This window comes from Eretmochelys imbricata, chromosome 5, assembly GCF_965152235.1.
Source record: "Eretmochelys imbricata isolate rEreImb1 chromosome 5, rEreImb1.hap1, whole genome shotgun sequence".
Lineage (NCBI taxonomy): Eukaryota > Metazoa > Chordata > Testudines > Cheloniidae > Eretmochelys > Eretmochelys imbricata.
Window position 1 is genome coordinate 39,164,239 of NC_135576.1, and position 17,037 is coordinate 39,181,275.

General features: G+C 40.8%; 1 protein-coding gene across 1 annotated transcript in view; it reads left to right on the top strand.

Moving 5' to 3' along the window:
* Positions 1-17,037, top strand: part of ZSWIM6 (zinc finger SWIM-type containing 6) — a 159,824-nt gene that overhangs the window by 99,115 nt on the left and 43,672 nt on the right. Inside the window, exons 3-4 of the mRNA XM_077816905.1 lie at positions 7,903-8,051; positions 8,580-8,730. Coding sequence (XP_077673031.1) covers positions 7,903-8,051; positions 8,580-8,730 — 300 coding nt within the window. The remainder of the gene's footprint in view (positions 1-7,902; positions 8,052-8,579; positions 8,731-17,037) is intronic.

Below are 17,037 nucleotides of genomic sequence, written 5' to 3' on the forward strand. Positions count from 1 at the left end.
CTGGGGTGGGATGAGGCGGGGTGGAGCAGGGGTGGGATAGGGAAGAGGTGGAGCAGGGGCTGGTGCAGCCCGCAGCTGCATACTTTGCGTATGGGTAGGGATCGCCCTGCTCAGACCAGTGGTTCATGTAACCCAGTATCCCATCTTCTGACAGTGACCAGTGCCAGATGCTTCAGAGGGCGTGAACAGAACAGGGTAATTTAGTGAGGGATTCATCCCCTCTCCTCCAGTCCCAGCTTCTGGCAGTCAGAGGTTTAGGAATACCCAGAACATGAGGTTGTGTCCCTGACCATCTTGACTAACAGCCCTTGAAGGACTCCTGAACCTTATTTCTTTCTTGGCCATCGCACATCCCCTGACAATGAGTTCCACAGGATGAATGTTCATTATGTGAAGAAGTACTTCCTTTTGTTTGTTTTTAAGCCTGTTGCCTGTTAATTTCATTGGGCCAACCCCTGGTTCACGTCTTATGTGAAGGAGTAAATAACACTTTCACTTTCTCCACACGGTTTATGATTTTATAGACCTTTGTCATATCCTCTCTTAATTATCTCATTTCTAAGATGAACAGTCCCAGTCTTTTTACGCTTGACTTTCTTTTTACTCATATGGAAGCTGTTATGTACGTCTATTAATTTTTGTTTCCCTTCTCTGGACTTTTTCCAATTCTAATATATTCTTTTTGAAATGTGGTGACCAGAACTGAACATTAGTATTCAAGATGTGGACATACCTTTGGTTTATATAGAGGTATTATATTTACTATCTGATTATCTATACCTTTCCTAATGGTTCCTAACTAACATTGTTGGCTTTTCTTTACTTATCTGTTTTAATTTATCAGTTTGTTCTACAACATATTCTATTGACACCTCAATCTTGGACAGTTCCTTAGATTTGTTACCTAAGAAGAATATCTCAAGTATGGGACTTTCTGTTACATCCTCTGCAGTGAAGACTGATGCAAAAAATTCATTTGGCTTCTCTGCAACAGCCTTGTCTTCCTTGACTGTTCATTTAGCACCTCAGTCACCTGTTTCGGGTATATTTTTTTTAAAAAAATTGCTGTTTAGTTTTTGTCTTTTGCTAGTTGCCCTTCAAATTCTTTTTTGGGCTTCCTAATTATACCTTGACTTAACAAAGTTTGTTCCTTTCTATTTTCCTCAGTAGGGTTTGACTTTCCAATTTTTAAAGTTTCCATGCAGCTTGCAGGCATTTCAGTCTTAAGACAGCTCCTTTTAATTTCTGTTTAACTAGCCTCCTCATTTCTGTATAGATCACCTTTTTGAAGTTAAATGGTACTGTGGTGTGTTGTGTTGGTATTTTCTCCCTACAGAGATGTTAAGTTTAATTACATTATGGTTGCTGTTACTGAGCAGTTAAGCTATATTCACCTCTTGGATGAGATCTTTTGTTTCACTTAGGACTAAATTGAGAATTGCCTCTCCCCTTCTAGGTTCCAGGACTAGCTGCTCCAAGACGCAGTCATTAATTTTATCTCTGTATCCCATCCTGAGGTGACATGTTCCCAGTATACATGGGGATAGTTGATATACTCCATTATTACTTGGCTTTGTTTTATTAGCCTTTCCAATGTCCCTGACTGTATTTCACAATCACTGTCACCATCCTGGGCAGGTGATTGTTAGTATATTTCTACTGCTATACTCTTATTATTCAAGCATGGAATTTCTATCCATAAAGATGGTGTGGTCAAGTTTGTCATTTAAGATTTTTACTATATTTGATTCTATGCTTTCTTTTAAATATAGTGCCACTCCTCCACCAGCATGACCTACTGTCATTCCTATATATTTTGTACCCTGGTATTATTGTGTCCCATTGATTATCATCATTCCACCAATTTCTGTGATGCCTGTTATTTCAGTAGCCTCCTTTAATACCAGGCACTCAAGTTTACCCTCTTAGTATTTGGACTTCCAGCATTTATATACAGTCACTTAAAAGATCTGTCAATATTTAGTTGTATGCCTTCATGTAATGTAACTGAATGGAACTCTCTTTTGCTTGACTGTTTCTCTTCAGTTCCTACCTGTAATTTATCAACTTCTGTCCTCTCCTCTTTATGAGGATATAGAATATCCCCTTTAATAAATCCTCCCCTAAGGGATGGGTCTGCCTGGCCTGTGCGTTCCTCCACAAATCTCAACACTACCCTAAGCCTTAGTTTAAAACCTCCTCTATGAGCTTTTTAGTTTTACATGCCAGCAGTCTGGTTCCATTTTGGTTTAGGTGGAGCCTATCCTTCCTGTATAGTCTCCTTCATTCCTAAAATGTTCCCAGGTCCTAATAAATCTAAATCCCTCCTACCACCACCGTCTGATCTACGCATAGAGACTGTGCAGTTCTGCTTGTCTAACTGGACCTGTACATTGAACTGGAAGCAATTTAGAGAATAGTACCATGGAGGTCCTGGATTTGAGTATCTTGCCTAGCAGCCTAAATTTAGCTCCACGACTTCTCCCCTGCCTTTCCTGATGTAATTGGTACCTACATGTACCACAACCACTGGCTCCTCCCCAGCACTGCACATAAGTCTATCTAGATGTCTTGAGAGATCCACAACCTTCCCACTTGACAGGCAGTTCACCAGGTGGTTCTCCCAGTCATCACAAACGTAATGCTCTATATTTGTAATAAATCCTCCATTACTATTGCCTGTCTCTTCCAAATAAGTTGGGGTCACCTCCCTCAGAGGAGGATCGTCAGTACGAGGCAATATCATGACATCTGAAAGGAGTTCCCCAACTATGGGCTTGTTTCCCTCTGCTCCTTTTTGATATAGTCCTTCTCCAAGGCTTTCATCCTCCTCTGCAGCACAGAAGCTGCCAGATTGGGGGTGGGACCGTTCTACTATGTCCCAGAAAGTCTCATCTATGTACCTCTGTCTTACTTAGCTCCTGCAGTTCAGCCACTCTGGTTTCATGAGCCCATATATGGTCTCTGAGGGCCATGAGCTCCTTGCACTGAATACATACATACGCCACCTGCCCACAAGGCAGGTAATCGTACATGCAGCAGTCTCTGAAATAAACTGGGTAGCCCCCACTCTGCTGCTGGACTTGTGCTTTGTTATTTTTACTCTTGCAGGGTTTGGGGGTTTTTTTTGGGGGGAAAGGAGGTGGTTTGTTTTCTGTGGGGGAGGGGGTGGTTGGAGGGGTCAATTATTGGCCTAAGTTTAGAGAATGTTTGTTAGGTGTATCTGTATCTTGTGCTCCCACTCTAATCTCCCTCTGAAAACTCCTGTTTGCTGTTCCTGTTTGCTCTGGTCGCTTGTGGGCTGGCTGTTCTCCCTGAGTTAGCCATACCCCCTTGTCAAGAGGTCCTAAAGGGATCAGGGCTCAATGGATGGTAGTCAAGCCCCTCATTAGGAAGCTATCAGTCTGGGCCAGGGCTGGGCAAACTATGGCCCGCAGGCCAGATCCAGGTCAGGCTCCCGGAAGCCACAGTATGGTCCCGCTCCAGCCAGGTCGCAGGGTTGGGGACCGCACCATGCGGTTCCCAGAAGCTGTGGCATGGCCCTGCTCCAGCTCCTATGCGCGCCAATGGCCCCCTCCAATGGCCCCCTCTGGCGCTCCAATGGGAGCTGCAGGGGTGGTGCCTGCGGACGGGACAGCGTGCAGAGCTGCCTGGCCACGCCTCAGCGTAGGAGCCAGAGAAGGGACATGCTGCTGCTTCCGGAGCCTCTTGAGGTAAGCGATGCTGCAAACCTGCACCCCTGAGCCTCTCCCCACACACCAACCCCCTGCCCCAGCCCTGATCCCCCTCCTGCTCTCCAAACCCCTCAGTCCCAGCCCGGAGCCCATTCCCGCACCCTAAACTCCTCATTTCTGGCCCCACCCCAGAGATCGCACCCCCAACCGGAGCCCTCACCCCCTACTGCACCCCAACCCTAATTTTGTGAGCATTTATGGCCCGCCATACAATATTCCCAGATGTAGCCCTTGGGCCAAAAAGTTTGCCCACCCCTGGCCTAGGGTGAGCATGCAGCCCACTAAATAAACCACACTATACGCTTTAATCAAGAAAGCACACAACAAACAAACAAACAGATGACAAACTCACCCCAAGGGTCACCTGGTCACTCCTCCCTCACCTGGAGAACTCCCTCAAAACTGCCCTGTTCATTACTCCTGTATTGGAGAACTCTCTGGCAATGTTATTGTTACAGTTCTGGGCTGATCTGATACCAGTGTTCCAGGGACAGTATGTCATTACTAGAGAATCAATAATAGTCTTGTGGAAATTCAGCATTATAGCACAAACTGACTTATGAGCTTTTGATAAAATGTAAATAGTTCCAGAAAGAATTTGGTTTTTCACAAATAGTGAAGTTTAGCTATGACTTCTTACTAAATTGTTTTAATACAATTAAAACTAACCCCGCAAAAATTAATTTAAATTATAATTTATATCAACCAGTTTATTTTAAAGCAAGTTTTGTGTTTTATATATTTTATTAATGACAAGTGCAATAAGTAGTTGTCTTTGTGTGTTTTGGAGCAATGAAATATTTAAGCTATTTTGCAAGGTGATACAAAAAACTCAAGTTACTGCAACAGCTGCACTGCCTGTTCTCCTGTGGTTTGATTTCCCTTTTTATCTCATTCTCTGCAACTGAAGACTTATCAACATTTGTTTCATGTAGTGCACTGCATTGAAAGCCGCTTAAAATGAACTAAGTAAAGAGAGAAGCACTTTTAGAGTGAAGTTTTTCATTCCTTAGTTTCATAATGTCTTGGGCTCAATTTTTGTCTTCACACACTCTAAAGAGCAACCTTGGAAGTCAGTGGGAGTTACATGGACATATTCAAGGACACAGTTTTTGTCTCTCAATTTAAAAAACTATTTAAGGATACAATCCATACAAGATTCCCATTCTTATGGTCTCAAGCATTAGGAACCCCAAGCTATAAGATTTTTGGCTTTCAGAGGTACGAGCAGTTGAGTACAAGACACCTCTCTGCTCTTCAAAATCTTCCAGTTGTGTCTTCACTAGTCAGAAGGAGCTTGCTTCAGATTTTCAGCCATCTATGAGCTTCTCTGCATGGCATAGCTAGAATGGTGAAAAAATTATTAAATCCATAGAATTGAAGTAGTGATTTTTAATTTCAAAAACTCTGGAGAACTTTGTCCTCTTCTTAAACTTTTCAGCACTTATTGAAAAAAGTATTTGAATTGATACCTTTGTTTCCAGTTAGCGTACTATTTTTATCGTGTTGGTTACAGAAGGATACTTAGGGTATGTCTACATTGCAGTTAAAAACCCATAACCGGCCTGTTTCAGCTGACTCAGGCTCACGTGGCTTGGAGTAAGTCTGTGTTTAATTGTGGCTCTAGGACCCTCCCCTTCACTGGGTCCCAGTGCCTGGGCTCCTGCCTGAGCTGAAACATCTATACCACAATTAAACAGCCCTTTAGCCCAGGCCCCCGGAGCCTGAGTCAGCTGACCCACGCCATTCGCAGGTTTTTAACTGCAGTTTAGACATACCCATAGGCCCTGTCTAGAGTAAGATTTAAGTGGTGAGATGTTGCATAGCTGAATTACTAACAGCTTCTAGAATTCTGAGAGTGTCAAAGCAATTGTACTTTAGAATGTGCTGACTGGTCAAGGTAAAGCCTTTAATTCAACCACTTGAACATGTTCTAAAGTACAGTTGCTTTGTCTTGATTAGAGTTATAGAAGGTGTTAGCTCAGAGGTGGGCAAACTGCGGCCTGCAGGCCACATCCAGCCCGCGGGACCGTCCTGCCCAGCCCCTGAGCTCCCAGCCTGCTGTCTCTCCTCCACCCCCCCACCCCCAGCGCAGCCTCAGTGCGCTGTGCCGCCGGTGCTCTGGCCCACTGCTCCTGCCAGGTAGGGCAGCAGCATTGCTGCGAGTGCCTGCCACTCTGAGCAGCGTGATAAGGGGGTGGGGAGGGGTTGGATAAGGGGCAGGGGTCGTGGGGGGGGCAGTTGGATGGGGCGGAGGTTGGGGGGGGGGCGGTCAGGGGACGGGTAGCAGGGGGGTTGGATGGGGCGCTGGTGTGGATAGGGGTCAGGGCAATCAGGGGGCAGTCAGGGTCCTGGGGGGGCAGTCAGGGGGTGGGGGTGTGGATAGGGGTTGGGGCAGTAAGGGGACTGGTGGTAGGGGGGGTTGGGTCCAGGGCAGGGGTCCTGGGACGGGCGGGTCAGGGGACAAGGGGGGGTGTTAGATGGGTTGGGGGTTCTGAGGGGGGTGGGAAGTGGGAGCGGGCAGATAGGGGGTGGGGTCCAGGCTGTTTAGGGAGGCACAACCTTCCCTATCTGGCCCTCCATAAAGTTTCACAACCCCGATGTGGCCCCGGGGCCAAAAAGTGTGCTCACCCTTGTGTTAGCTATTCAGTGGGGTTAACTTGGTCTATCATACCACCTTTAAATCTTAATCTAGACAGGGCATAAAAGTGCAGTTTGGCTCTGGGCTTGTCTGCATTGTAGATAACTTGACTGTTGCCCCTAACTCAAGTTACATCCACACGCACAAAAGCTTGAGGGTGGTGGTGCTTTCAACTCAAGTTGTCTGGCCTGTCAAGGATATAAGCTAAAACTTACATTAGCACAATTTGTCAGCTGCTAATAAAGATACTCTGTGGGATAATCTAATTGCACTGTGTAGTCTGAGTGCTGTTTCATAGTGTGGCTACTCAAGGTAGGCTAACTTAAAAGGATTTAACTCAGTTATGTACACTCGAATTAACTGTGCAGTGAAGACCTAGCCTGTGTAAAAATGCTTATTAATCAACAGATCCATTCCCTCTACATGCTTGCTTACTCATGAGTTTTTCTACTGCGTTCGCGTTTTTGTGCTTTGGGGTTTGTTTTTTTTTTGTTTGGTTGTTTTTTTTTTTTTTACTCCTATTGGCCTTGCAGAGCCATTACAGCTAAGAGGAACTGAGTTGATGTATTACTGGGCCATCAACAGAATTTTACACTAAGCCCTGGTCTACACTGGGGTGGGGGATTGATCTAAGTTACGCAACTTCAGCTACGTGAATAACGTATTAGATCGATTTACCATGGTGTCTTCACCACAGTAAGTCGACTGCTGCCGCTCCCCAGTCGACTCTGCCTGCGCCTGTCGCGGCGCTGGAGTGCAGGAGTCGACGGGAGAGTGCTCGAGGGTCGATTTTATTGTGTCTAGACTAGACACGATAAATCGATCCCCGCTGGATCAATCGCTGCCCGCTGATTCGGCAGGTAGTGAAGACATACCCTAAGTATCAATCACTTACATCTGTGCAAGATTATTGAAGGCACTGGGTGTTGTACAGGTGTCATGGAAAACACTATCTGAAGACACTGTGATTGAAGAGGTACTAAAGGAAACAAAATTTGGCTTGCAGAACCTTTTCTTATATGTACTGGTGCACAAAAAGGGGAACCTCAAGCTGGTTTGGCAATACTGGCAAAAAAAAAAGTCTTGTAATTGAAAATGTTGGATATAAATTTCACTTAGATCATGAACATGGAACCTTTGGAGTAGAGAGCCACACTTTAAACTTTCCAGAATACCTTTGTTTCAGGTATCATGTTCTATATTTTTATGTGAAACTGACATAAAACATCGTATTACAGAAACTTTGTCTTGTGAAACCTCTTGTAATTAAACAGGTTTTTGCTTAGTTTGTAGTTAATTATTAAATATGATTACTTGGAGCCCCTTTCTCGTCTTCCCTCAGAGTGGTCGGGGTACTGAGAAAAAACTTCAAAATATTTTAATAAGGTAAAGCCACAATACCCAAAACAAGAGAGATCCCAAGTCCAAAAAATTCCTCTGTACTTCTGACCTCCTTCCCCCTCCCCTCCCACTATGGACCTATAATCTTTATTTAGACCATAATGATTTTTTCGCTGCTGTTTGTAGGTGCTCCTGACCCAACAGCAGGTGCTAGCATAGATGATGAAAACTGTTGGCACTTGGATGAAGAACAAGTCCAGGAGCAAGTTAAACTCTTTCTCTCCCAGGGTGGATACCATGGATCAGGGAAGCAGCTCAATTTGCTTTTTGCAAAGGTAGGGGTTACGTTTGGGTCTCCTTCTTTTTTTGTTTTCCTCTATCCAGCCCATATTTGATTAATTAATTACTGAAAATGCAGTCATTTTAAAACCAAGTTATGCCTTATTAGTACAGCATTATGTTACCAAGAATTCTCCATCAGTGGAGCATAACTTGATGTGCCTTAAAATCTACTTGTTTATCATCACTAGTTTTTTTTCCCCAAAGTTTTGGAAAACCGTATGTGATATTCTTGGGGCATACATTTTAATGTAAGTCTAAATTTCTTGTGGAAAACCTGTTCAGAACAGAAATTGCAGTGGGACATTAACAGTGATCTAAAATCATTTTTACTGTTGGAGAACAAACTCCATGTAGTCAAGTTCTCATTTAAAATTTTTTGACAGTGAGAGTTTTTTTTTTAAATAGTGTATGTGCCTCAAAGAGGGAGGAGGAATTAAATAAAACATAAGCTTCAGTATTTCATTAGTATTATGTAGCTTCTTTTTTCAATCTTGTATTAAGAGATCTTTTTTGTTTCCTAGGTGCGAGAGATGTTAAAGATGAGAGACTCTAATGGAGCTCGCATGTTGACATTGATAACAGAACAGTTCATGGCTGACCCTCGTCTGTCGCTTTGGAGGCAACAAGGCACTGCAATGACTGACAAGTATAGGCAGCTCTGGGATGAACTGGGTAAATGCGAATAATTAAAATTATATGCTGTGTATGTATATGTTTCATAGATTCCAAGGCCAGAAGAGACCATTGTGATCATCTAGTCTGACCTCCTGTATACACAGAATGTAGCACTCCTCCAAAATCATTCCTAGAGCATAGCTTTTAGAGAGAACCTCTAATCTTAACTTAAAAATCAGCAATGATGGAGAATCCAGAATGTTCCTTGATAAATTACTCCAATGGTTAATTGCCCTCACTGTCAAAAATGTACGCCTTATTTTCAGTCTGCATTTGTCTAGCTTCAGTTTCCATCTATCAGATGATAATGTTGTTATACCTTTCTCTGCTAGATTGGAGAGCCCATTGTTACTTCTCTTTGCTAATCTAAATAGATTGAGCTCCTTGCGCCTATCACTATAAAGCATGTTTTCTAATACTTTAATCATTCCTATTGCTCTTCTCTGAACCTTCTCCAATTTATCAACATCCTTCTTGAACTGTGAGCATCAGAACTGGACACAATATTCCAGCAGCAGTCACACGAGTGCTAAATACAGAGGTAAAATAACCTCCCTACTTCTACTCAAGATTCCCCTGTTTATGCATCCCAAGATCACATTAGCTTTTTTGGCCACAGCATCACACTGGGAGCTCATGTTCAGCTGTTTATCCACCATGACCCCCAAATCTTTTTCACAGTCGGTGCTTCCCAGGATAGGGTTTTGACCCCCATTTTGTAAGAATATCCTACATTCTTTGTTCCTAGATGTATATATTTACATTTAGCTGTATCAAACTATATATTGTTTGGTTGCACCCAGTTTACCAAACAATCAAGATCACTCTGAATCAATAATCTGTCTTCTCCATTATTTACCACTCATCCCCAATTTTTGTGTCATTTGCAAACTTTATCACAGATCGTTCTGTTTTCTTCCAGGTCACTGATAAAAATGTTAAATAGATTAGGGCCAAGAACTGATCCCTGCAGCACCCCACTGGAAACACTCCCACTTGATGACTGTACCCCATTTACCATTACATTTTCAGACCTATCAGCCGGTTTTTAATCCATTTAATATGTGCCATGCTAATTTTATATTGTTCTAGTTTTTTAATCAAAATGTCTTGTGGTACTAAGTTAAATGTCTTACAGAAGTTTAAGTAAGGAATGAAGGAAGAATTGGACATTTGAAAAAGGCAGGTTTATCAGGGATACTGAGTAAAACTGAAACTGGAGTTCTCTGCAGGCTTAATTGTTCAATTTAAAAGGGGCTGGAGTTGTTGTGAATTTCTGGCATACAGCGGGGGGTGGAAATGGCAGCCTGGACATCTTGATTTGATGGTGAAACAAAGCACCTTTTGCTAGAGAAAAGGACATATGCTTAATTGAAAGTAACAATTTGGCTATATTTAAAACTATAGGAATGCGTACTTTGTTGCTTATGTAGGTTGAGCTGGTAGGTGCTGGGAGGGGCTATCCTGGAACCTGTAGCACTTTTACAGGATACTGCAGATAAACCTAAATTTTAATAAATTGTCTAAGCCATCACTCCTCTTCTCTTCATTTTCAGTTTCATATCAGCAGTTTCCTCTTGTCTGTGCTCATTTGATGCTACAGGCAGAAGAGCCTGAGCAGTTGCATTGTAACACCAGATGTAACTCAGGCCTAGTCTGCACTTAAAAATTAGATTGCCCTAGCTATGTTGCTCAGGGCTGTGAAAAATGTTGTGCCTTGAGTGCCATAGTTAGGTCAACATAATGCAAGGTGTAGATGCGTCTAAGTATTCTGCCAACCTAGCTACTGCCTCTCAGAGAGATGGATTAACTACATAGATAGAAAAACTGCTTCCATTAATGTAGGAAGTGTCTAGTCTGTGACTGTAGTGTAATCCTACCTTGAGTCAGTCATTACTTTCTTCTTATAGTAACCCTAATCCTTCCTCTGCTGCCTGTGTTGGCCATGTCACCCCTTGACGGTGCCCATCTGGTGCTGCAAGTAGAAGAATCTCTGCCTAGAGCACCAAGTGGGGGCATTGTGTCAGTGAATTATAACAGTTTGTCAAAGGTAAAATGATCTTGTCTGAGGCAGTCACAGTGTAGAGGCAGTCACAGTGGAAATCTCCATCCTCACTTCTAATTAGGCATGGTAGCTCCCGATCTGATGCAATCGCCTCTACTTCGGTCCTGAACCCGTGCACTTCCTCATCTTCAAGGCACCTCAGTCCTGACCTGCAGTTTTATTTGCTGACTCAACCAATGGTATTGAAGTACGCAGATGACCTGGAGTGAGAGAGTGATGAGTGGCTGAGTTATTTCTGCTGTCACAGTACTCCTCTGTCTGTTGCACCAAATGGGTAAAGTGTGGAAATCAGGCTTTTCCAGTTTTCTGATTGTCACCAAAGTCAATAGGGCTGTTCCTACTGATGCCTAGAATGTTCACTGAAATTTTGGAATTGATCAGACTGTGCTTCCCCATAGTCTTAACCTGCTGACGTGGAATTTACAAACTGCCTTGTTTTCTCTAAGGGTTTTGCCTCAAGTTAAGAATACACCTCTTTCATAGTAAAGACACAGACCTGAGAAAGAAATATGAGCACTGAAGAAGACAAGGGTATTAGGAAGCCCAAAGGAAAAACAGTGATCACAGAATGAAGAGCAGGGTATATTGAGGACCAGCTATTTGTTTGGGCAACAGTGGCAAGGGAGATCTCAAACAGATGTTGAGGGGTAACAAATTTGATTGTACCTTCTAAAATCAGAATCAAAATCAGATGCTTTTCCTCTAGACATGCTATATGTAAGGGTAAAATAGCATATTTACCTTTTGTCTGCTCAGAGTGATCTGCTTTGAGAATGGTATATACACATGAGAATTTTCCCCTTAAATCTATGAAGAAAATGCTTGCAGTGGTGTTAATCACAGTGAAGTAGGTTTTTTAATATTGTATGTTAATTAAGCTCTTGATTATTTCATGGGGTAAATAATGCTTTTGTATTGTAGTTATGAAAGACTTTAGCAGATGTAAAGTGTAAGTTCTGTTTAATAAAGGGCTACTTAATTTTGTAGCCTACCAACCATTAGGCATATGGACAATTTTTCAGTTTTGTTTTGGGCATATGTTTTTAAGCTTCTTGTAATAAGATTCATTCTGTGACTGGGTCACTTGAGTAATGATCCTTTCATAAAAACTTAACCAATGCTTCCTGCAATGCAGTGGGCACTTGCATGGTAGTTGGAATAATAAGTTAGATCGGGAACAGAGGGCCTGTTCCCATTCAAGTCTTTAGTAAAACTCCCCTAGACTTCAGCAGAAGCGGGATTGAGTCTTAAATTTGGAGGTGTTAGGCAAGACAATTTTTATTAATTATTCTGGCATCCATTATGAGGCTAGCATCATCCAAAGGAGATGATACAATGCACTGGAAGGGTCACACAAGTCATTTCTAGTTTGAAGGTCTAGAATTAAGTAGCAAGCTGTGTTTAAAAACAGTGAAAAGGAATATGATGAAAACAAAAAACTCCTGAAGGGGGGGTCTCCAGCGTAACTAAAATATGTTCTGTTAGAGTTGTCAAGATTACAGATGTAGCATGTTAAGATTAGAGTTATTTACTTCTGTTGATGCTAGAGACATTGGTAGTGCCTATAGTGATTTGTGTGAATCATTACGCTCATATGTTCAATACACCTCACCTGCTACAATAGCAGATAACTTTTTCAAACTTCTGAGCTGGAATAATGCTGTTTAAATGGTACCTCAGTAAAATATCACATGCTGATTTTAGGAAGCTTAACCCTCGATTACCATTGATCAAAACTGAGAAATTGCTGCATTATTAATTATAACAGGAACCCCTTTGGTCTGCTGTTAAATTGCATTGATAAAATAGAGGAATATGGAGATGGTTATAATCCCCTGAAGTAAATGTCTGCTGGTGCATGTTGCACTGAGTTCTCTGATTTCAATAAAAGGTCAGTCAACCCTCTTTCTGCTCTGAAAAAAATATCTCTATCTGTAGGTTAAAAAGTCCCTCCAGTTTGACTTCAGTAATAATTCTCTAATATTCATCTATCAAAAATTAAATAAAAGTTGCTTCTGAGCTACGAAAGTGAAAAGATTTTCTTTCTTAATAAAAGGGGGAAATTTGACTTTGTGCCCCAGCCCAGGGATCACATTGCTGCAAGGCTTTGCTTTGGAATTAAATGCTGAGCACTGCCAGATGCCAGGCATCGAGAAGAAGCTGAGTTTTGTCGGCAAATGGGATCTGCAAGTTAATTGGTGTTTTCTGCAGGCTTCTGGCTGTGAAATGAAATTGGAAGCCCTTTAGCCACATGGATAATACAGGACCTGAATACAAATGTCACATGTCACCATCAGGGCCCACTGTGAGACAATAGTGTTCCCACTCGAACACTACGCCATTACAGATCATTTAAATATGGGGATTACATTTAAACTAAAAGCCCCATTTGCCTTTTACTGCAATTTAAATGTCCTCTTAGCAAAAGCTAAGTGACAAATTAAATGAAAAAAGTGCCCACATTTTTAAAGCTGTAATGCAAAACAACCTTTTATTGCTTCTCATGTGCCACGAATGAATCATTATACTTGTCAACCCTAAACCAAGCCATAATTGGAGCAGCTACTGTTATCAAAGTGGGGCCGCTCTTGTGACAGCTTAATAAAGCTGAAACTGTTAAATTAAATCCCAGATGCTTAATCTGATGAAAGCAGTCAAGTAGAAGAATCCAAGACAAGTATCTACTACTTGGTGGAGTGATGGAGCCCAACAGCTTGTCAACACGTAGATTACAGGATCAGATTTTTTTTTCTGATCTACCATTTTCAGTATCTTTTCCCACCCACTTGCCTCCCTTTGCAGTAAAGAAACTTCACACAATTCGCATGTTTCAAAACAAACATTTCTAGTAGATTTTTTCCCCCCCACTTTGATTTTTTTTAAACAATATTTAATTCATTTTTTTTAAACTAAAAAAGAATGGTTTCTGATGGAACCAAAGGCAAGATGGCTCTCCACATGTGCCCTACCCCAGGGAGGAGGGTCTGCCAAGGAGGTTCTCACTCTTATTAGACAGGACAATGGCTATTCATTTTATTTAAGATGCTGAGATTTTTACTTTAGCTCTGATCTTTGAGGCACTCTTTGAATGCCCTCAGTTCTCATTGAGGAATTGAGCAGGAATAGGGGGTGCTCTCAAGGTGGTGTTTAATCAGCCCCACCCTCACCTACCCAGTTCAACTACTCTCCATTGACTAATATTGTTAAATATGGAGCACTCTTGTGATGTCACTGAGTCCTACAACAGTATAAAGCCTTCCTGGGAGACACCTCTGAAATCTCTTTGATCGTACCTAGTGGAAGGGCTGCTCCTGCACATGTATCACTTTTGTGGCGTGAGTTTTGTTGTCTCCTTGCCTAATGGATTAGCCCTTAAATGAATTTTTACTCATGGAAACTACTATTGTATGCTCAAGATGGGTTGAGTTTTTTTAAAACATTAATATGCTATACTTAAGCTAAATTGTAAGAATATTAGCAGAATGTTAATATAAATATGTCCATTTTTGCAACCATAGAGGTGCATAATATATAATTTTTTATATTGTAAACTATGAGGAAAACTTGCTAACTTGAAGTTAAAAATCTTGTACAAATTCAGATCACGTGGAGAATTGTTACAACATATTTGTGCTTTTTAATGATCATTTTCAAATTCTTATTTTTTTGAGTAAATTTATCCTCCCAATCTGAAATTTAATTTAAACACATGATCGTTAGAGGTTGTAATTAGTTAGGATTTAATTACTGTTTTACTCTGGGAAACCATTGCTTCAAGGTGTTAAATAACGTTTTCCTGTCTTTGAAACTACTTTCATGTATTCTAAGAAATTCTTTGTATTCTAATTTAGGATATATCAAGTTGGATTTTTTTTAACCTAAACTAAATAAAAATCTTGAAGTAGAAGATAGGAAGGCCTTTAGTGGCTCTTCACTTGGCAATTACAGAAAATAAATTGTGCAGGGCATGCCAGCTATTTCAAACAGATGACCTCCGCTCAGTACTTCAGAATAAGACAAAAACAGCTAAGGTTCCTGCCAATATGCCCCAAGAGAAATTCCTTTCTGACCCCAAATTTAGCAACTACTTAAATGCTACCATGAACAAGATTTACCATGGCTAAATAGTCATTCCAGTTTTTGTTTTTCTGCAGCTGCATATTAAAATAGTCACTATTATCATCTTTTTTTTTAAAGGTACATGTACACTGCAGAAAGATTCAGTTTTCCTCATGTATTTCATAGTATTGTTTAAATGGACAGATGTAGGCCATAATTTTCAAACCTGAGTGCCTAAATTTAGTTGCCTACGTCCTTATTTAGGCACTGAATTAAAAGTGACTTTATTTTTCCAAAGGTGCAAGGCATCTGAAGCTCCCATTGACATTCACATCCTTTGAAGTCCATAAGCGTTGTAAGTGCCCAGCGCCTTTGGAAAATAAGGCTACTTTTAATTAGGTGCCTAAGTATGGATTTAGGCAACTAAATTTAAGCACTTGAAAGTAGACTGTGAAATTCAGACGTTCCTAAGGTGGTCAGGTGCCTTATACTATACTCAATCCATTAAACTGGTTGTTTTGCAATTTTTGGATTAAAAATAAGTCTGCATGTTATATGCATGTCCATTAAATTATATCAGCCATTTCACAGAATATTATGCTAACATATATAAATGTGTCTTAGATTGGTTTATGCTGTTTAAGGTACTAAACTATTTCTGACTGCTTTTTTGAGAAATTAAACAGCAGGGGCTCTACACAGAATCTCAGTTGTGTGTGAAACTTCTCTTCATTGTGACTTTGTCATTACCTTTTGCTTCTGCTGTTTGTTACCCAATTCATATATATATTTTATGTTCAAACTGACTGCTGTTAAATCAAGGGTTTGTGGCACTAGCAAGTGTTTTTGAAGCTTCAGCTTAAACTGATTTTCAGACACATTACACTTTGTCTTCTGTAATTACAGGATGGAGTTATGACTGTTCGGGTTCCCTAGCTATACTTTTCCTTGCCTTAGCATGTTTAGATTTCTCTAAGTTTAATCATACCTTGAGTTTCCTGGGTTTGGAATGCTTTTATTTTAGGGGGTGGTGGATGTAATTATAACATCCCTGTGATATTTTTGCCCTTAATTAATTATATGTATTAACTTTTAACAGTTTAACATAGGCAATTGCCAGATAGGAGACTCTTTAATTTAAAAATTTCATATATAAACACTAAACAAAAAATGCAAAATGTTGCTGTGTGGGTTTTATCTTAAGTGAGTAAAATATAATATCAATATTAACTTCTAATTTTTTAAAAACTTTTTAGCAACACATTTACTAGTACGTTGTGGATGCTTTACCCTGCTCTGGAGCAGCCCAAAGTAGCCATAATGGACTGGCAAGTTTCTCTCCACTTCTGACTGCTACAGTTCACGGAACATCACTTCCTACTTTTCCTCCTTCTGTTGCTTATGTCTGGTGCAGCACATGGTTCTCAAAAATTCTAAGATTAATGATAATATTTTGCTCGAGTTCATCATAACTCAAAATTTCTTCAGCAGAGGGTGATAAATAATGTGCTAATACAGAGAATTCCGTGAATAACTGCCTTCTTTCAAAATGACTGCTGTCTCCCATTTCTCCCACTGGGAGTGAAGCCTGGATAGCCTTGAGAAAGATGGAGGTCACCCATATTTCCAGAGACCAGTTTCCTCTCACTTTCATTGGGAACAACGGAAGGCAGTGACTATCTTGAAAGAGGGCATCTTAAGTGAGGGCATTTATGGCCACAGTTCTGTTAAGACAATAGGAGATGGTAGCCATTTTGAAATGGAGATGTTTCTTTCACTTTTCTGTAATAGAACAGCATTTATCAGACCCTGCTGAAGAAGCAGCTTTCAGTTATGAAAAAAAAAGGCAAAAACTACCACTTGTTACCATTAACAATTATTGAAATGTAGTCAATGTGCAGGATTTCTGTGAATGGTTTATTTATTAATTTGCAATTTGGGAAGTTCAGAGTTTGTGTTCCATTAAGGTTATTTAGGACCTAACGAAAAAGCTAGATGATGGGTGCTAAATTTCTTCAGAAACCCATTTTAAAATACTTTTAATTCCTAAACGAATTAACTGATTAACTTGTAAATTTTCCTGAAAATTCATTGTGTACTCAGAGTAAGTGCTGTAATTTTGAGGATATGCTGTAATACTCCTTTTATAACTAAGTGGTTGAATCCCTGCTTCAAGTGAA